Source organism: Canis aureus, chromosome 23, assembly GCF_053574225.1.
Source record: "Canis aureus isolate CA01 chromosome 23, VMU_Caureus_v.1.0, whole genome shotgun sequence".
Lineage (NCBI taxonomy): Eukaryota > Metazoa > Chordata > Mammalia > Carnivora > Canidae > Canis > Canis aureus.
Window position 1 is genome coordinate 37,903,900 of NC_135633.1, and position 21,185 is coordinate 37,925,084.

General features: G+C 40.1%; 1 protein-coding gene and 1 long non-coding RNA gene across 17 annotated transcripts in view; one reads left to right on the forward strand and one right to left on the reverse strand.

Moving 5' to 3' along the window:
* SYTL2 (synaptotagmin like 2) overlaps positions 1–21,185 on the reverse strand; it is a 116,909-nt gene that overhangs the window by 32,873 nt on the left and 62,851 nt on the right. For 10 of the 14 annotated variants that reach the window (XM_077867295.1, XM_077867296.1, XM_077867297.1 and 7 more), the window contains 5 exons: positions 18,451–18,602; positions 16,458–16,590; positions 4,492–4,564; positions 3,472–3,586; positions 1,309–2,112 (listed from right to left, as the gene is read on the reverse strand). In XM_077867295.1, coding sequence (XP_077723421.1) covers positions 1,309–2,112; positions 3,472–3,586; positions 4,492–4,564; positions 16,458–16,590; positions 18,451–18,602 — 1,277 coding nt within the window. Of the gene's footprint in view, positions 1–1,308; positions 2,113–3,471; positions 3,587–4,491; positions 4,565–5,073; positions 5,212–5,250; positions 5,366–5,405; positions 5,504–6,800; positions 6,858–16,457; positions 16,591–18,450; positions 18,603–21,185 lie in introns of those variants that run through there. The other 4 variants (XM_077867301.1, XM_077867302.1, XM_077867303.1 and 1 more) reach the window with 4 other exon arrangements.
* On the forward strand, positions 5,533–16,020 carry LOC144295010 (uncharacterized). Of its 3 annotated transcripts, none has more exons than XR_013362361.1 (4): positions 5,541–5,651; positions 6,969–7,064; positions 14,003–14,151; positions 15,476–16,020. It is a non-coding gene; the product is annotated as an uncharacterized LOC144295010 (long non-coding RNA). The 3 variants fall into 3 exon arrangements; XR_013362360.1 differs by having other exon boundaries at positions 5,575–5,651; positions 6,977–7,064; XR_013362359.1 differs by having other exon boundaries at positions 5,533–7,064.

Genomic DNA, 21,185 nt, shown 5'->3' on the forward strand with positions numbered 1-21,185 from the left:
AAGCATCATCCAATTATTTGCCAATGTTTATCAAACTTTAGTAATTTCCTTTAATATGAGGGGCTTTTTTATTGAAGAAGCATTTGCTAATTTTTTATTTTTTTAAAAATAATTGTGTTTAAATTATTCAAAATGTCTGAGGTGCAGGGGGGTATTTGGTATTTGAAAGTGCTTTGCTCTTTAAGAAGTGGATTGATGTGAACAAGTATAAAACTGTAGGGCTGAGCAAAAGTGACCCAGGGTTAACTTAATATTGACTAATAAAGAAGGAGGTGAGCAAGTGCATCAGACATGTGACTGCTGCCATTGTAAATTTTTCTAACTATAAGGAAATTATCATAAGGTTAGAGGAAGACTGGTAGAAGATGGGAGAGAATGCACAGCATGATTTTTTCCATTGTTTCTGTTTTTTAAAATGTAAGAATTATGAAGTACTCATATGGGTATGGGAAAACAGTATCTCATCCCATGAGAGATGCAAAATCTTCAAGACTGCGCTAGTGAACTAGGTTGCAGGGAAAAACAGTATTTTGCTTCTCAGTTCTTATGATCTAAGAATAAATGGCTAAGAAAATGAAGGTTCAGAGCATCTGGGTGGCTCAGTGGGTTAGGTGTCGGACTTTGGCTCAGGTCATGATCTCAGGGTCCTGGGATAGAGACTTGAGTTGGGCTCCTGGCTCAGTGGAGAGTCTGCTTCTCTCTCTCCATCTGCCCATCCCCCCATTCATGCTCTGTCTCTCTCAAATAAAAAAAAAAAAATGAAGGTTCTTCTGAGATGAAAAAAAAAAAAAATCTGGGGCACCTGGCTGGCCAGCCAGTGGAGTGTGCAACTCTTGATCTTGGGGTTGTGAATTCCAGCCCCATGTTGGGTGTAGAGATTACTTAAAAATAAACTCTTTAAAAAAAATCAAAGTTTAATTAAATGGTAATTGATAAATACGCATTAGGTGAATAATATATTCTGTACAAAGGTATTAGTCTATTTTTAATTCTTACTCTATGTACACACCTTGATTTAACTCAAAATGCTATAATTTGTTTACTTAAATAATTGATAGTTAAATTTTTTAGGGAAAAGCAGAAACTGTGCTAACCTGGTTTTAGTTTTATTTATCTCTTTAGATATTGGTGACTGAGGAAAACCTCCAAACCCATTAAGAGGTAGGTAGTATAATCATTCCCCAGGGGCACCCGCCTGAATTGTAGCTGGAATGTCTAGGAGGCAAAATGGGGCTTTTACAGGGCTGGCCTGGCCATTCCAAGCCCATTGGGTTGGTTTTCATAGCCTAGTAGTGATGATTCTCTTACCAGCAGGGCTTTTAGACAACTCTGATTCAAGCCTTGATAATTCTGATGATTTAGCTTTCTGTTCATTGATGGTAGGTGGATTCTCAATGGACTCTGGTCTTGCAGTTAAAACTTCTGAGGGAGATTGATGCTCACTAATTGGAAAAGAACCAGATGTCACTAGCTGATGTGTTTCATTTTCTGATGCACTTGGGCTTGAGGCTGATTGATGTAAAGGCAAAGGCTTCCTGGATTGGGAAGGCTTAGCGTCATTCCAAAACTCATCTACATCCACATTATCTTCCGTTCCATTCTTCAACCTGTCGGATTCTAAAACACTAAATTCTCCTACTTCCCGGCCATGGCTTAGCCCAGGAATCTGTGGGAGTTCATCCTTCACTGCAGAGAATCTCACATGCTTTAATGGCTCTGGTGAGTGTGAGGAGGAGTCATCCTCTAAAGAATGCTCCTTCTCAGAAAGTCTCTCATGGATGGTTAGGCCAGGTGACACAATTTTGCTTTTGGGTTCAAAGTTCTGATGAAAACGAACTGTTTCTGAGTCTGTGCTGCTGGAACTGGAATTGCGCTTCAGGATTCCTTTTGGAGCTCCCCTTGTGCTCAGAGAGTCTGTCCCTTGTCTAGGAAAAGATTGCTTATCATCTTGTTTTAACTCCTGTGATTTGTGGAGCATTCTTCTGGCTTTAGGGATTGGAGCTTTGATTGGGGATCCATTCTCAGGGCCTGGAAATGTTTGTTTTGGTTTCTCTAAATTTTGGCTTGAAATATCTGGGATAGGTGACTTTTCTTTTGCCTCTGACAATTCACCTGAAAATCAAAATACATTAGGTGACATATCAAATGGAGTATAATCTAAAACACCTATCACAAATCTAATCTACATTTAGCAAAAGTAGTAAAATATTAAAGACAATAAAGTATTAGCATAAGGGCAGACCTAATTAAAAAGCATTTAAAAATTCATGCATGAACTTCATTGAACTAGACATTTACGATTACTGTACTTTACATATATACTTTGTGGTATTTTTATACTCATTAAAAATTTTTTAGAAAATAATTTTAAAATTCTTAAGGAGGCTAAGGAAAAACATAGAAGTTGCTTTAAAAATTCTTATGTGGAAACCAGAAAAAGGAACTCAATTTTTTAAAAAGAAAATTGCAATTTTTTTAAAAAAGAAAATCTCTAAGACAAAAATTAATTTTTTCAGGAATGCCTGAGTGGTACAGTTGGCTAAGTGTCTAACTCTTGGTTTTGGCTCAGGTCATGATCTCAGGGTTGTGAGATCTAGCCCTGCATCAGGCTGTGCACTCAGTATGGAGTCTGCTTGAGACTCTCTCTCCCTCTCCTTCTGCCCCTTCCCACTTGCTCTCTCTTGCTCTCAAATAAATAAATCTTTAAAAAAGAAACACAAAAACTTTTTCAAAAAGTTAAAAAAAAAAAAAGAGAACATGTTCCAGTGCTTTTTTTCTGTAAAATATTTTATATAATATGTAATATGTATATCCAATAGAGAGGGGGAAATACACTAATATCAACATGGATAACTAAAACTCCAACTCCACTATTCAATGTTAATTTTCTACCCCTTGTCCAATCTTTAATGCCTGTGGAATCTTCTAACAGCTGTTTTTGAAGAGACTGAATTTTCTAGTATTCTTAATGGTATGGAAGAATGGTAAAATTCTGTAAGAGGCAGACTTCAATTAATTAAGCCAACAAACCTGATCAAATGCCTCCTGAGGGACAAGGCTGATAGTTACAGATTAGAGGATCATAATGTTGTCAAGTGGCCTTTTTTTCTTGAGGCAACCTTTTTCAATTTTACCTGAACTGTGTCTGCATGTGGTAGGCATTCAATATGTGCTGTTAAATGAATGAATGAATGCTTCCCCTCCAAAAATTCCCTAGTTCACTAAGGGGGAACCCAAGGCCCGGAAGTCAAACAAGTGTCAGCTCCATGACTGGAATGCATGAACTCCCTGTTTCTAAAATTTCTGCTTCCTTCCCTCAGGCAAGAAACCAATGGGCAGAGTAAAATAAGAAAATCATCAGGACTTTTCACTTTCTCTTGCAAGTTATTTTAGTTAAAGGAACTCTGAGAATTTCCCTTAGTCCACAGATAACGAAGATAAAAATATCTAGTCCATAAAAATAATATTTACCTTCTTTTGAAGTCTGAGAGAAACCAGCCTTTCCATTTTTTGACGTCTCACCTTTGGTTTGTTGAGATAAGTGATCTTCTGGCAACTTGGAGCTATTAAACGGATTCTTCCTTTGCTGGGGAAAAATATTGTTTATTAAACTCGTTTTAAATGTCACAGCAGCAACTCAATATTAGCAAATGCTTATTATGTCCAATATTGATAGTTGTATCCAGTGAACTCTATTTGGTATGTTTGAAAAATTACTGTCCTGGTTAATGTGGCTGGCACAGAATTGCCATATATGCCAGAGAAAAATTAAACTATATAAAATATACTCAATCCAGGGTCCTGCAAATTTAGATCAGAACCAGTTATTCGAATCTAAACCTCACATTTTACAAAGGTGAGAAAATTTGGACCTGGTCAAAGTTAGAGTAAATCAGAGACTAATCAGAGCAGAGTTCCCCAGCGCTCTTTCTACCATATGAGATTCTTGCTGTGCTTGATTAAAGGTAAACTAAATATAATTGTAAATGATCTTTCCTATAAAGAATTAGAAGACACTTATCAAGGTATTTGAAGTGCTTCATTATCACTATTATGATCAATTCCAATGACTGGGAATCAGTAAATAGAAATTTTAAATTAATACAAAACTGAATATGAATGTTTACTGTCTAGAGTTTCATAAATTGGCAATCCCCTCCCACAAGCAGACATGTAACACAGATTCAGGAAACTATGAATAGGAATGTGGACTGAAATGCAACTAACGAGCCACATTCTGAATGCTTAAAAAGCAGCAATCCCCAATAATTTGACTTTTTATTCTCTAGAGCAAGAAATTGGAGTCTTCAGCAATGCAGAAACATGGTATTCATCAATTTTTCCACCATAAGAGTGGCTTCTTACATCAAATAGTAAAAATTATCTGTACTTGGTGCCAAAAAGTCCTCTTTATTTCATGGTGCTTTGCTAAAATGAGAAAAATGGCATTCTTGCCAAAAATAAGATATTTGGAGGCTGAGCTCAATCTACCTTAGCTGGAGACACAGTGGACTTCCTTGTGTTTTCCCAGGTATCAATCACAGTGGAAGCTGGATTTACCATGCTAGAAATGTAAAAGAAACAATAATTCAGAGAATAAACCCTTACTTTTTGAGGAAGCATAAATCATGACTCTGAAGCATAGAGCTATTAAGGCAGGACAGCAGAGGAAGTTTGTAAAACCAAACTGTTAGAAAGAGAGAGGGAATTGGGGCCTAAAGATGATTAAGCAGTGAAGCAAAGGCAAAGGCAGAGCAGAAATGAGAGGCAGGCGTGAGACAAGCAAAACCATCCAGCAGAAGCCTTGAAGTTTTTATCATGGTACCAAGCACACAAGAGGTTCACAATGTGAATTTGTAGAAATGAACTCATCTCAAAGTCAGCAGCTAACATCAGGTGCAGATGACAGGGAGCTACTGATCGCAAGGTGGTGGGGGGAGGGGATGTCAGTGCTGAAATGAAGGCCCAAAGTGTGTCAGGGCTTGATTTCACAGAATCGCAGTGCTCACTGTAACTCAAGTGGGAAATAACTGAAGAAAAGACTCAGGTGAGACCAGTGACTTGACAGCACACCGTGCAGGGATGCAGTGGCGTTCTGGCATCTTGCTGAGGACTCTCAACCCAACTCTCCAGGCTAGCCAGTGAGTTCTTAGTTCAATACAAGAGGGATAAGGCCAAGCACAGCAGCCAGAAGATGATGGGAGAATAGAAACCTAGAGCTGGCTCAGAAGAATAAATAAGATTGTCTACCCAAAGGGCAGGACAGCCCCAGGATGAGAGTGAGGTAAGAGTAAATGGAGAGAAGTGAGTTTAGCAGGGCTCCTTCCTGAACAACCACTCCCATGGCTATTGAGAAAGAAGGAGAAAAGAGAGTCAGAGTGGCCCTAGAGAATGAAGAAAACCACCTGCTCAGACTTCCTGCTCCAGTGGCCTTGCCTCAGGCATCAAATGTGAAGTCACTATTGGCTGAAACCACTGTGCCCACTTAGACTCCACATGTCCTCTTAGTGATGTCACAGAGTCAAGAACTTAGAAAATGCCTGGAAAGGTGCTGGCGTTACATCATACAGCAGAGGAAGCAGAGGTTGCGGAAGGAGAGCAATGTGCCCCAAGGACACGGAGCCCGGCCCAAGAATACAGTGACTCCAGTTGTAGGCTACATGTTTCTATGGCTTCCTTTCCTTCCCTCTGCACTCCAGTTGTTATTTCTGCAGAGACTTAGTCTCAGGAAGAGACTGAACTTCTATGGAGGCCATGTTCCCTCTCATTACCCTACTCATTGTTCCAGAAAGGAATTGTGGCAGATGAGGCAGATGTATATAAAATACATCTTGATCACATAGATGTGACAAAGAGTGGGGGAAAGGACGGGAAGGGGAAGAGCAGGGAACAAGAATGGAAATTTATAATGGAGCCAGAATTAAGGCTAATAGAAAAACACATCATTGGAATCTGGTAGGCTCAAACTTCTATCAAGTCTTCTAGCAGTCAATGTGAAAAAAAGCAGCTGGTCACTAAGAGAACTCAGTCCACACTATAAAAACAACCAATAGCTCAGGATTAGAAAGCAATTTATCTTGACTGCCATCTTAAGACACCACTGAGTGACATGGGGAACCTTACAGCACATGCCAGGCTCAGTTTCTTAGACCATTTTATATTATCTCCTTATAAATAAAGCATTCACATGATCAGAAGACCTGAACCAAGTGCTGCTGGTCAGGGCTGTCCACGGAACACACATCTTCTGCCACCTTGTTCCTTTCTCCTCTTACTCACCAAGAACAAAGGATAAGCAGAACCACTGCACTTTCTCCTCCCTGCTCCTTGGAAACTCAGGTCCCTAGCTCTGAGTACCTCTATCTCACATCATAAAACTAGACATGAACTCAATCTCTGTCTTACTAAACTCTATCAAGCAATGTACATCATGACTACTATGTAACCTCCTCCTGTGCACAAGTATCTGATCTCTCACAGCCAACTGGGATATCTCTCAGGAGTACCATCTTGACCATCACTCTATCCCCCTGCAATGTCGTATAGAGCAGCTGGGCCACAGATGGTGAACAACTAAAAAGGTGAAGGCCACTGAACCAGCGCCAAGGAAGATGGAAGCAGATAGGCAACCATGAGCTTTCCTTTAAAAATCCATGTTATCTGCCAAACAACAACAAGGCATATTATATAGTTTTTTTTTTAAGTCTTTGTTTCTTAGCTCAGAAAGCAAAATAGAGGAAGAAAAAACACATTCAGAGCACACAGCTGTACACTAAAATACAGAAATACACAGTACTCACCAGGTTAGCATGTGGTTGGGAGAGAGGAAAATGAGATGAGGTTGGGACACGTGGTTAGCTACTTGGTTAGTCTGCTTACTTTGAAAAAATGAAACAAGAGTCTTAGACCTCAAAGTCTGTCTGTGAAAATATAGCTACTTCTTAAACTCTGGGTTTACTACTCTTGAGGAATACAGCAACGTTTGGCATGCCTGCCTATTATTTGGCAACCATCATTACAGCAACCATCTTATCTTCTATTGATTTTTGCAACATCCCTGGGAGGTATGTACCTTTCTCCTCATTTGACTCATAAGAAAATCAAGCCTTGGGAAGGTTGAGGAATCTGCTGGATGTTACAAAATGAGTTCAGGAAGAGCTGGGGATTTGAGCCAGGTGTGTCTGACCATGACCCCAAAGAACATCATAACAATGGCAAGGCTATTCTGCCTCTGATTTCTCACAGTAACAAAGCAATGGTTTATGGGACGCCTGGGTGGCTCAGTGGTTGAGCATCTGCCTTCAGCTCAGGGCATGATCCCAGGGTCTTGGGATCGAGTCCTGCACAGGTTTCCCATTGGTAGCCTGCTTCTCCCTCTGCCTATGTCTCTGCCTCTGTGTCTCTCATGAATGAATGAATAAATGAATGAATGAATGAATGAATGAATAAATACTTATTTAAAAAAAAAAGCAGTGGTTTATAGCAAGACGACTGAGGTCCAAGTGATTCTTCCTTCCCAGTCACTCTCACATCTGTCACTTCCTTTCCAGGTGTATTGTTACCTCCTGTATTTCTGTTGACTATTAACTTCACATCTGACCTACTGATTCTGAAGTTCCACCCCTCTAATCCATTCAGCATTCCACCAGTAAGCTGGGATGATCTCAAATACAACTTTGATCATGTTGCTCTTCTCCTCGTTACCTTTCCCTGGATTCCCCAAGGTCTGTGGGATGAAGTTGGAACTTGTCAGGAAGGAACTGGAGATCCTTCATCATCTACCCAGTATATTTTCTTCCTTTCTGTTGACCCTTCATGCTAAACAAAGCTGTCTATCTACTCATTACAGCCAAAACTCTCTTGACTGGTTGTTATCTCCACTCAGCCTATCCCCCAGCCCAGCCTTCACGTATTTTGCTGTGCTCTCAGCCCTTGCTCTCATCTCCAAGCCCAGTCCAAATCTCACTGCCTGGTGATGCTGCTCTGGTATCAACCCAGGTGGAAGTGGGTCTCCTTGTCTCGAATCTTATAGCACATTTCATTGGTTCTTTGGATTAGAAACTTGCTCTCTGTCTGGCACTATTTATCATGTGATCAGATATTCACATACGGATGCATAATTTTTCCTAAAAGAGTAGTCTCTTTATAGCCAGATACTATGTCTTTGTTTCTTGGAATCCCTCTTGGAGGCAGTAGACTGTGTCCTGAATATAAAAGACATTCAGTACACTCCACAAGATGCACTTTTTAAACTGTAGCAAGCCAAATTCCACACCCTGTGCTTGTAATAGCTCCCTCAGGCACCCTTCAAAAACTACCTGCCAGAAGGAACACTTAGACAGAATATGTTTACTTTGTTAAAAGAATTATTCAAGTATTACATTATGATGTTGGCATTAGGGTTAAAAGTATCTGCATTTTAACATAACTCTTTGAAGACTTAACTATAAAGAAATAATAATGTTAGGTACTGTTGCAAGGACACTGGGGAGAGAGGTGAGGCTTTAAATTACACTACATAGGCAGCCATACACTCCATCTGTGTCTGTCCAGCCATAAAGTGCTCCTAAGTACATGAAAGCAACAGGCCTTTCTCACTTAAATAGTTAAAAATAAAAGCAGACCTCTTATACCTTTTGAGGTATTTTGCAGCTTAAATATTAACAGTGCTGAATCAGAAGTAAACTCTGCAAGTGATTTTTTTCACGTGTTGTTGTTGTGACCTCTCTCTTTGGATGGTGAGGTCCTTGTAAGTTAATGCTGTATCACATCCCCAGCACCCAGCACCATGCTGGCATATGTTACACTCAGTGAAGCTCGAACACATGAATAAACAAAAGAAATGGCTCAGGAATAAAGGGAGGGAGTAAGTTAGAAAATATGCTAGGCGAAGCCTTTCAAGTCAGTATTTTTTTAAGTAAAACATTACTTCTCTGGTGCCACCACACTGCACGCTATAGATTTCTCTAACGTGTATAGTCTCAGCCAAGTGTAAGACACTCTGATGTCACAGTGAAACTATTTCCACCACAAGTGATGTGGGCAAATCCAAGAGTCTATGAGATTAAAAAAGATTGTTTTAAAGACCTCAATATAAGGGATTCTGTGGGGCAGGCCTCTAAGAAATGAAATGGTCACATCACTGGATACGCAACGTATCCAAGAACAAAGATCAAATGTACTGTCCATAGATGGGCATCTCTACCTTGCTTTTGTGAGCCAGCTAGGTGCCTCACATCGATCTTATTATTGAAGGGTTAGAGGTAAATAGCTAATCCATCTGTAAGACAGAGATAGGGAGGGAGAGGGGGAGAAAGAGAGAGAGAGATTGAGAGAGAATAAACAAAAGCCTTCCAGGAAAAAGAACGTTAGAAAAACTAATACTATTTCAGAACTAAAGACTTGGTTTTTGTAGGTTTCTTTTTAATTTTAAATGTTTGTTTTCCTTTGATTAAGACAGTATATTATCTCCAGGTATCCTTGGCAAAAGTAAAGTCTCACTTTTTCCCTACAAACATAGGATATACGTTCTACTCATGCTCTAGAAATATAGTTGAATATGAATAGGAGAAAGAAATAACAGTAATGACTGTTAGTCATTAACATTAGTAATATATTTTTAATATATATATATTTATTTCAATTAATTAATATATAAAGTATTATTGGGGGATCCCTGAGTGGCGCAGCGGTTTGGCGCCTGCCTTTGGCCCAGGGCGCGATCCTGGAGACCCAGGATCGAATCCCACGTCGGGCTCCCGGTGCATGGAGCCTGCTTCTCCCTCTGCCTGTGTCTCTGCCTCTCTTTCTCTCTGTAACTATCATAAATAAATAAAAATTAAAAAAAAATTAAAAACCCAACCTTCTGAGAATTAAAAAAAAAAAAAAAAGTATTATTGGGAACCCTGGGTGGCGCAGCAGTTTAGCGCCTGCCTTTGGCCCAGGGCACGATCCTGGAGACCCAGGATCGAATCCCACGTCGGGCTCCCGGTGCATGGAGCCTGCTTCTCCCTCTGCCTGTGTCTCTGCCTCTCTCTGTCTCTCTCTCTGTGTGACTATCATAAATAAATAAAAAAATTTTTAAAAAAGTATTATTCATTTCAGAGGTAGAAGTCTGTGTAAAGACATGGTTTTGATTGCTTGGTTCCCATTCAGCAGAAGGTTAAGAGGAAGGTCGGTGGGAGAAGTATTACTGAAGCATAGGCAGTCAAGCTTAGAGACTAGCATATTCGTTCATTATGACAACTTAGAACAAAACAATGTTTTAATTCTACCAAAAACAATGAGAAGTGAGGATGCACAACTTCCCTTGTAAGAAAACTCATCACTTTGACATGTCACAGGGAAGTGCTGATGCCATGGAAAGAAATACCACAGGGAAGGCTTTACCTTGTTCTCCTGAATCCATTTTGGACACATTCTCTAGGGATTTTTTTTTAAGATTTTTTATTGATTGATTCATAAGAGACACACAGAGAGAGGCAGAGACATAGGCAGAGGGAGAAGCAGCCTCCCTGCAGGGAGTCCAATGCAGGACTTGATCCCAGGACTCTAGGGATATTTTTGATGAATGGGCATCACAAACCTCTGTAGTAGCCAAGCTCCCTCCTGCCTCTGTGCCTTCCAGTTCTCTATCCTGAATGCCCCTCTCTTGCCGTTGTCCGAAGGCGAGAAAACTCCTCACATTCTCTTCCATCTTTTATAATCACCAGAGCTCATGGTGCTACTGCTCAACTGATTCTCCAATTAAGTCCAGAGGGGGTCAGTCCTGTTCTTGTAGTTTGACTTTTCTCCTTTTCCTCTTCCTACTCACTTCCTGAGCTGCAAACCACTTCATTTAATCATTCATTTATTCATTCGTTTGTTCACTAACCTCATTCACTGTTATTCTTTATTTCATAATTATCTCATCAACTATTTCCAGTCAGTTGGTCAGACTCTCACTCTCCACCTATTCTCCATTTATTTATTCATTCCATGTGATACTTGTTGGCCATTGTTGAAGGTGTTAGGAATAGTGCAGTAAACCAAACAAAATATAGCAATAAACCAAAAGTCCTTTTCTTCATGTATCTGGGGGGAAGGGATAATACATACAGACAGTAAATATAGAACATGATGTCAGGTAGTGAGAAGTGTGCTGAAGGACAATGAGAGACGGTGCTGGCATTCATTCATTCATTCATCCCACAGATACTTATTCCTGATTGCCTACCATGTGTTAGATGGGATATGGTGGTGAATAATCTCTGTCCTCAACTTTGAGAAAGAAATGCAGTGACACTCAGCCCTGGGAATCTGAATGTTTGGAAGTTCCTTGGGCAGTTCTAACCTACAGGTCACAGTTGAGAACTTCTCATCAAGGGATTCTCATATCCTTTATAGATTATCAGATAGCTGTGTCTTACAAACACTTCAAATTTCTTCTAATTTCATCTCTAAGACTCTAGACATTTCTTTTCTCCATTTCCTTGATTAGGTTCTCACCAACTCTCACTTAAACTTCTGTTATAATGTTCTAATTGAGCTGTCTAACCCCATCTTCCACAAAGTTACCAGAATGATGATTCTAAAAAGTAAACTTGATCAAAAAGTCATTTAATGGCTTCTTGTTACTTAAAGGGAAAAGTCTAGCCTTTTGGCCAACATTCAAGGCTCTTCACAATCTGGCTCTAGCCTCTTCCTCCAGCATAACTGCCTACCACTCACACAGTATACCCACCATACTAGACTACTTCCATGTCTCCAACATGCCAGGCCCCGAAGTCATCCCCACTGCCTGTATTCTCCTCTCCCCATGTCTACCTGCCATAATCCTTCACATCTTTCAAGAGCTGCCCTACATATAACTATCTCTAGAAGCTTCCCTGACAATCCCTCCCATTCACCCTGGACACGGTCAGCGCTGCTGGCTGTGTGCTCCCACAGCTTTTTAATTATACTTATCCTACCACATCACAATTTATGGTTATACGTGTCAGCTCCTTTTGCAAACAATAAGTTCCCTAAGGACAGGAACCGTATGTTGTTCATCTAAATTCCTAGCTATCATCTTGTATACGATAGACACTTAATAATTACCAACTGACTTAACAAATGGCTGAACGAAGAATGAATTAGCAACCCTACAGAATGATTTATCCTATTGGGTGCTAGCAAGACATTAAATAAGTGTTCCCAATCAACTGCAAACAAGGACATTTAAATGCTGTATTTCCAATAAATAGCCTGAGTTGCCTAGTTAACCTATGGGTTAATTGTTCCATCCTAACCATTTGAACCTATTTCTCTTTCTTATTTTTCTCCACATCTCACTCTTGCAACTGCCTTTCTTCTGGCCTTTCTGAATGCTTCTGCCATGTCTCAGGCTGGCTTACACCACCCCCTATTTTTTCTCCAGCAAAAGCAGTCACTGACCTTTGACTGATGACATCAATCAGGGCTGGTATGTATAGAGTCAGAGTATGCTACCACCACCTCCTTGGTGTAATGCCAGGGCACTGAGATGCCCACTGCCCCTAACATAGTCCTCTGTGCACCAAACACCTTGCTTCCCTTGGTTGAAGGCACTGGCTTTTCTGTATTTGAAAGATAATTCTTTAATCTTTGGAAACCATCAGAAACTGGAAGTCCTCCCAGCAGAAAGTCTGCACAGTGTGGGAGACAGGCACGTGACAGACCTCTGACTCCTTTCACTGAAATGCCCTCATCTGTACTACACACCAGATGACAAGAACTACTTGGGCTGTGTGTTAGGATGCCACAAACATGCTTAGACTCATCTTTCAATAGGCTGACCATTGAGAAAAGCCAAGAGGCTCAAAATTTCCATCCACACAGGCTGAAGTTATTAAAGGTGAAGTACTCTTTAAGTGGAATGCATGTTAGATCCCTTAAAGGAGAAAGGAGAAGCTACCAGGCAACAGAGGGATGTGGGATGGGGAAGGGCATGGGAAGAGGAACCAGAAGGGGGAAAGAATTGGGAAACTTGGAAAACACTTAAAGAACCATCATGTTTTGAGAGTACTGGCCCAATGTTGACTACAGAGCTAAGACAACATAAGCTACCACAGGGACCAGGCCTCAGAGAGGCAGTCTGAAAGGAAGAGATTAGAGAGGGGCAGAAACTACAGGGCCAGTCCACTTCCAGGTTCCTTCAGACCAAAGAAGCACCAAGAGTGGGACCATTTACGACTCTTCTCAGTAGAGAGGCTACTAGACTCTCGGTGTTGTCCAGAGGGCCCAAGCTAGTTTCACAGACTATGTTATCTCAAGTAACAAGGGAAGGTCTTCTTGTCCAGAGCAGGTCTACCTCTATAGTCAAGAGATGTTATTCCTCCTTTATGGGCAGGGTCCTGTTCTCATGAGAGGAGCTTCTCACATCTTTATTATGTATTCCCATTCCCCACCTTGGTTCAGCCTGGCTCTGTGGATTATTGTGTATATGTGCCCCAATTAAAAAAAAATATGTGCCCCAATTATTTGGGGGCTGAAAATGACATAATGTGCTACAAGGTGTGGTTCATGGACCAGTGCCAGCCTGAGAACTGTTTGTTACTGGTTCACTATGAGGTACGTACAGAAATTGAGAGTATGCATATAGAATCATATATAGCAATTTGCTGAGGCATCCCAGCACATGATCAGGGTTTATATTTTGGATGTCTTTGTTGTTTATTTCATTTTTGTTACATTTTTTAAAAGGTACCAAGCTATGATGACTAGAAATACACATTTTCTAAAAAAACAAAACACTAGTATTTTACTACAGTTTGTGCCAACACTGCCCAGTTAAAATTCAACAACCAGCACTGGAACTGTGACCATTTGCAGTTTTCCCTTTGCCATTCTAAAGAAAACCTGAGTCTACTCCTTTGGTCATCGAACCTCTCTTTGCTTCTTTGTGTGACAGGTGCAAACATAGATGAGTTCTGAAAGAACACAGGTAGCGGACACCGCCTGAGTTCATGCTGCGCATGCATGATGTTTCAATTCTTCCCAGGCAGGACCACACAGAATTGTGTCCAGAGAAAGAAGGAATCTTGCCACAGAGTCTATTAGAAAAAACTCCTGTGGAAATTGCAATATCTAGTCACTGTGGCCTCACAGGACTCCCGGACACCTGACTCCTGGCTAAGAAAATATTGACAGGTACTGAGTCATTCTATTGAAGTTCCATTCCTCTAAAAGGACAAGCCCCAAAATACACTTAACACACCCAGTTCCCAAAGGTTAAAGTATAGGTAAGAAACACTGCAGGAACCGGATATGAGTAGTAGTTTCTGACATAGGAAGAGGGAGTATACAACAGCCCCTTCCACAGTTCCGGATGATTATCACCTGTGTTACATAATGAGTGAAGCATACTAGATACAGCTGACATTTTTATCCTTGCCTTCTCGACCATATCTCATCTATGTTATAATAACATAATTACAAACCCATTGGAAATTGCCAATTTTCTTTCCTCCTGCGAAATGCTAAGTGGTTTCCACATCTCATTTCATTTAATCTCATAATATCCTGGTGAGGCAGCTCTGCTCTGATTTAAGAGATGAAACCAGGAAGACTCATCTAAGGTCACAAAGGAATGCAGAAAATAGTGGAGACATGAATTGTGGAAGCTGTATTAGTAGCATCAAACTGAGAAACAGGGGAGAAATACCCATCAGCCTACATGGTGTCATAAAGAAAATTAGCTGGGCTATGAAGGCAGGGGTGTCTCTATCCCCCAGGCCCTTTGGGATGAAATGAGTTCCTGGGAGGACAGAAAGTCTGACCCAGGTAAAACTGCCAAGTTGGTCTTCTGACACCCCAAAATCTCCTTTCCCCTTCTGTGGGACTTGTACCCACCCCTAGTCAGTGTTCTGGTGTCCCTGTCCCCTATCAAACTGGCTCTTAGGAGGTGTTGTCAGCAACTTGATGATGATTCTAAATGACTGTGTTTTCACTCCTGAAGTTTCTAATATTTCAGGTCTCATCTTTCCCTATGGAAGGAAATCCTTTATCTCATTAGGGAGATTGCTGGTAAATGGGGAGTTACCAAAGGGAAGTGGTAGGGGTATGTTATTACTCTATATGTGAGGGCCCATACTTCCATTTACTAAATGCCTACTATGTGCTATGGACCATGGTAAGAATTCTGTATGTACTAGCTAATTAAGTTCTCAATAATCCTGTTGGCAAATCATTATTATTCCATTTTACAGTTGAGGAACCAAAGGCCCAAGAAGTTAGTCCCTTCTAGTGCAAGGTCACAAAATCAACTAGTGGCTATTTATTGTTTAACTTCCAGCCAACATGGCTTCTACAGATGTAAGAGAAAATTATAAATCATCCCAGAGGGAAAACAGTCCAGTCTACCACCCAGGGAAATGGATAATGGGTATTTTAGTAGAATCAGTATTCTGTTGTCTGTGTGATATAACTTGCCTCATATTTGGTTCTGAAATGCCTATTGATGCCTATATTACAGACTCTCTCCCTCACCTGTAATCTATATTGGAAACAACCCTGATCCCCATGTGCCTCAGGCTTGGAACCTGACTTGGTAATTGTACGATCAGCAAATCTGTCGACTTCAGCCCTATTGGAGACTCTGAATTGAACCATCTTCACCAAGGAGCTATAGATAAAATACAACTGCTTTTTCATCAAAGGGCAACAACTACACCTCCAAGGGATGAACATCTGGGAAGATCCTTAAATACCTAAAAGCAAATCATCAAAACATTTGTAGCAATGTAGCTCCACAATCAGGTACTTCTTAAGAAGGATGCACAATGTACACTTTGGCCAGATGGTAACAGATATGGAAAATACCAAGAATATCAAGACTGAAATATGGAGGACAACCTGCATCCTGAAGAGGCATTTATTAAGCACCTACTGTGTGCCGGGTATTCTACATATGTTATCACTAATTCTCACTACAGCCTTTCCTGGTATATACTATCATTCTTATCTATGATTAAGAAAAGAGACTCAGGTCAAATGACTTGCCCATTATTAAAAGGCTAATAAATGGCATATTTAGGACTTGAATTCATGTCTCGTTTCCATGCCTGAGCTTGTTCTATTACACCAGGTTATTACAATTTGGTCATAATTCACCTCTTCTCTATCTCTCTATTCACTTCTTCTCTGAAGTGACTGTATTTATTTTGAAGTACCTCTTCATTCTACTCTAAGGTGAAATCATTAATACAAATAAAAATCAGCTATTGTTGGTGCTGGAAGAAATCACTACTTAACATTTTAATTTTACTTAATATTCAGACTTATTAGAAATTCTGGAAGCTGGGAAAGAGTATTGCTCAGGCTTTATCCACATCAGGGCCCAGAATTCTCTCATACATACTTCACAGAGCCTGTGAGAAGAGTTTGGTCTTTGTGCTCATAGCACCCCAAGCCATGAATCCCACATGCAGTGACTGTCCTCATGAGCTCTGTCTTACCTTGGGCTTGCTGGGGCTCCATCTTCTGGCTCTTCTACAGCACCAGTTAGCTCTGGGGGAAGGAAAGTATCTTTGTTGACATTATTCACCCAGCTTTCCTTTGCCTCAGTTGCTCTGTCCTTACTCTGTTCAGCTGAAAAGGAAACCGTAAATACAGGAAAGTTATCTCTCACTTCCATGACCTACAACTTTCCTAGCAGCTCTTGTCACTGAAGCTCAGACCTGAACTTCAGGCCTTCCTGGAGTGCCAAGGCAATCACTCAAGAGTCTGAGTCCCCAGAATCAGAATTATATCTGCAAAAGAAGTCAATAGATTCCTGTGATGTTAGCTTATCCCAAGCAGACTCTCCCGAGTATGAGCATACCTTTAAATGGGCAGGTAACTGCAGAGACCACTCCAGCAAGATTCTGACCACCTCTAGGTGAATTTGACCTGAATTGGGGTCAGGACAAAATATGTATGGCCGGGGGATGCTCAGGGCAGCTAGTCCTCATTGGGATAGAGACACTATCACTACCAAGCACTTACTGAACATCAGCAATGTGCCTGACTTAAGTCTGGGCTCTGGGATCAAAAGGGGAACAAATGCTTCTAGTCTGGAATGTTCCACTGCCTCTTCTTCCAGTCTTCTACACACTCAAGTTCTATACATACTCCTCAATATCCAACTCAGATGCCAAGGTCCCCCATAAAACCTCTGGTGCTCCCTCTTCAGGAAATAAATTCTTTTTGCCTCTGCACACCCAGGACTCTTTACCAGCATCTCTCAAGTAATTAGCATTAACTAATTATACTAAGTGTCAGATGCAGTGTTGTTGGCTTTTGTTTTGTTTTGTTTTTATGCATGCATGCATTACCTTGTGAGGAAGGAGCTATTTTCCAAGTTTACGGATTTGGAAATTGAGGACCAAAAAGCTCAGGAAACTTGCCTTGGACCACAGTGCCAGTAAGTGCTTGGAATGCTTATACATGGGTGTTAAGATGAAGCAATACAAGAGCTCCCGGTTTCCAAATAGTCACATTCCAGGGTGGTATTCACCATAGGTCTCTTCACACATAAGCCTAGTTTTGTCAATTGCAAAATAGAATCCACAGTACTGACTTGTACCTCCCAAGACTTCTGAAGGCGTGGATGGTTTTAAAAACCAAGAGGGATACAAGTAATGCATGGCACATACTAAACAACAGGCCCTTCTTTACAAGGAGTATGGCTCTGAGTCAGAAAGAATGAAATCCCAGCTCTACCATTTGCCAGTGATATAACCTGGACAAGTAACTTCACTTCTCTGAACTTGATATGTCCCATATCTAGAATGGGTATAAGAATACCTACCTTAAGAGACTGCTGCTATGGTTAGAAATAATAGAGAGCAAATGCTTATCACATATTAAATGTTCAGGAGGGGACAGTTATTTTCCTTATAGGCTAGAGCTAGACAGGGGCTGTCCTCAGGGGTCAGAGTTTACACTGCCTAGCTCAGAGTCAGGAAGAAGGCACACCATACATATTTAATAAACCAAACATAATTCTAAGAAGCCCTCAAAATACTGTCTTTACAGTCCCTTAAATGATATACTTGGTTGATTAAAGAAGCAGCAGATGTCAAAATTGTTGAAAGGGAAGCTAATCTCTTCCTGTCATCCTACTCAGAGGAAATGGTTCTGAATCTTCAGTTAGAAGCCAAAGGAATGAAGGTGGTAAGCACCTTATAAGCCCCAGTTGTTTATACTACTACAACTCAACACAGTAACACTGTATCTAAAGGATTTCCTATGTTTTTCTACATAACCCTGTGTCCCTTAGCCCTGCTTTCATCCATCCGAGTCCAGGGAAAGAATATTTTTAGCTGGAGGACTACACACTATGCAAAGTGCAGCTCTAAATGACTTCCCTCAGCAGACTCCAGTAATAATTCTAACACCCTTCCCATCTCCTGACAACACCTGCCCAAACAAATGCCAGCTCAAAATGTTTTAGCTACAGCAACTCACCTGCTACCTGAAGCTTCTTCTTTCTCATGGATGCTCTGATGATATCTGCACCATGAATTCTGTCTCTGTGTCTTTTTGCCTTGGCTTCGTAAAACCATTGGCCACTCATATTCTTCAGCTGTTGGTCATCCTTAATTTTTTCAGGCAAATGTCTACAAAACAAAAACAACTTTACTTTGCTAAGAACCCATGGTAAATAAATGAGTTCACCGTGACAGTGGATAAAGAAATCTGTAAACATACAAATAAAACTCTCAGTATTTTAGAAGACCCCACAAACCTCCTAGATGACCAAGAAATACATATTCCTCTTTGACTGAAAAGTCAGGAAAGACAAGGCTAACATTTTTTAAAAATCAAAGACTTCATCTATGACCTCTACATGATGCCTGGCATTTCTTAAGAGCAGATTCACTTTTTGGCTGCAGTCTTCTGTGTCCACTGTTCAAATGTAAATACCCCAGGGAAAGATGGTTTATTAAGTGTCTCTAAACCCTGCTCCCTTTATCTGTAAAAACAGGTTCATCATGGTAATCTACTTCATGAGATTGCTTGGAGGATTAAATTAGCTAATGCATGTAAAACTACCCTTTGCAAATGCCTGGCACCTAATACCCAATGAATAACTGGTGGAGGAGTTATCAGCTGGTTAATCCTTTCCATTTGGCAAAATGAATTTATCAGAGACTTTTGGGGGGTGAGGGGGTTAGTGCATGATGTCCCTGGTTCTTAATGCCAGAGAAATGAATACTGAAAAAGTGGGCTGTAGGCAGGCAAGATCAAATTTATGGAAGTAGGGGGGTGGGGAGTAAAGGCAGAGGCAAATTCCGATTGTGTAGATACTGCTTTCAAGGCCTCCACAATCATTCATGCTCATTGAAAAGCTAGTACCTGTAGAACAAAATAAATATGGCCCTAAGATCTCCCTAACAAACACTTGCTTAAAAAAACACTGTTCTACCTGACAAGTGCTGTTTTTTTCTTATCATAAGTGTTTAATCCATATCCCCTCTTTTCCGATCCTTTCCACATCCCTACTGGTAACCATCAGTTTGTTCTCTACAGTCAAGAGTCTGTTTCTTGGTTTCTCTTTTTTTCTTTGTTCATTTGTTTTCTTTGTAAATTCCACATGAGTGAGATAATATGGTATTTTTCTTTCTTTGACTTATTTCTCTTAGCATTATTCTCTCTAGTTCTATATATGTCATTGCAATGTTATTGCAAATGGCAAGGTTTAACTTTTTAAAGACTGAATAATAATCCATTGTATACATACACTACTTCTTCTGTATCCATTCATCTATCAGTGGACACCTGGGCTGCTTCCATAGCTTGGCTATTGTAAATAATGCAAACATAGGGGTGCAGGTGTTCCTTTGATTTAGTGTTTTTGTACTTTTGGGGTAAATACTTAGTAATGCAATTACTAGGTTGTAGGGTAGTTCTATTTTTAATTTTTTGAGGAAACTACACACTGTCTTCCACAGTGGCTGTACCAGTTGCCTTCCCACCAACACCACAAAAGGATCCCTTTTTTCTCCATATCTTCAACAATACTTGATGTTTCCTGTGTTTCAATTTTCACCATCCTGACAGGTATGAGGTGATACTTCATTGTGGTTTTGATTTCATTTCCCTAACGATGAGTGATGTTGAACATCTCATGTGTCTGTTGCCCACCTCTGTCTTCTTCAGAGACATGTCTGTTCATGTGTTCTGCCCATTTTTATTTGGATTGTCTTTTGGGTATTGAGTTGTACCAGTTCTTTACATATTTTGGATATTAATTCCTTATGTCATTTGCAAATATCTTCTCTCATTTTGTAGGATGCCTTTTAGTTTCACTCTTCCCTTCACTGTGCAAAAAGAAAGTTATATAGTTCCAATAGTTTATTTTTGCTTTTATTTCTTTTGCCTCAGGAGACCTATCTAGAAAAATGTTGCTATGGCCAATGAGAGATATTACTCCCTGTCCTCTCTCCAAAGGTCTCACAATTAGGCCTTTTAATCCATTTTGAGTTATTTTTGTGTATGGTGTAAGAAAGTGGTCTAGTTTTCCCAACACTATTTGCTGAAAAGTCGGTCTTTTCTTCCCCATTGGATATTCATTCTTCTTTTGTTGAAGGTTAGTTGACCATATAACTGTGGATTTGGTTTTAGATTTCTTTGTAATATAACTCAAAATCTGGAATTGTGATACCTCCAGTTCTTTCTTTTTCAGGATTGCTTTGGCTAGTTGAGGTCTTTTGTGGTTCCATAGAAATTTTAGGATTGTTTGTTCTAGCTCTGTGAAAAATGCTGTTGTATTTTGATAGGGATTGCATTAAATAGATGCTTTGAGTAGCAAAGATTTTTTAACAATCTTTATTCTTCCAATCCATGAACATGGAATATCTTTCCATTTCTTTGAATTGTCTTGAGTTTCTTTTATCAGTGTTTTATAGTTTTCAGAATACAGCTCTTTCACTTGTTTGGTTAAGTTTATTCCTAGATATTTTATTGTTTTTGGTGCAATTGTAAATGGGATTATTTTCTTCATTTCTCTTTCTGCTGCTTCATTATTAGTGTACAGGAATGCAAAAGATTTCTGTACATTGATTTTGTATCCGTGATTTTACTGAATTCGTTTATCAATTCTAGCAGTTTTGTATATAAAGCATCATGTCATTGCAAATAGAGTTTTACTTCTTCCTTACCAATGTGGATGCTTTTATGTTGTCTAATTGCTGTGGTTA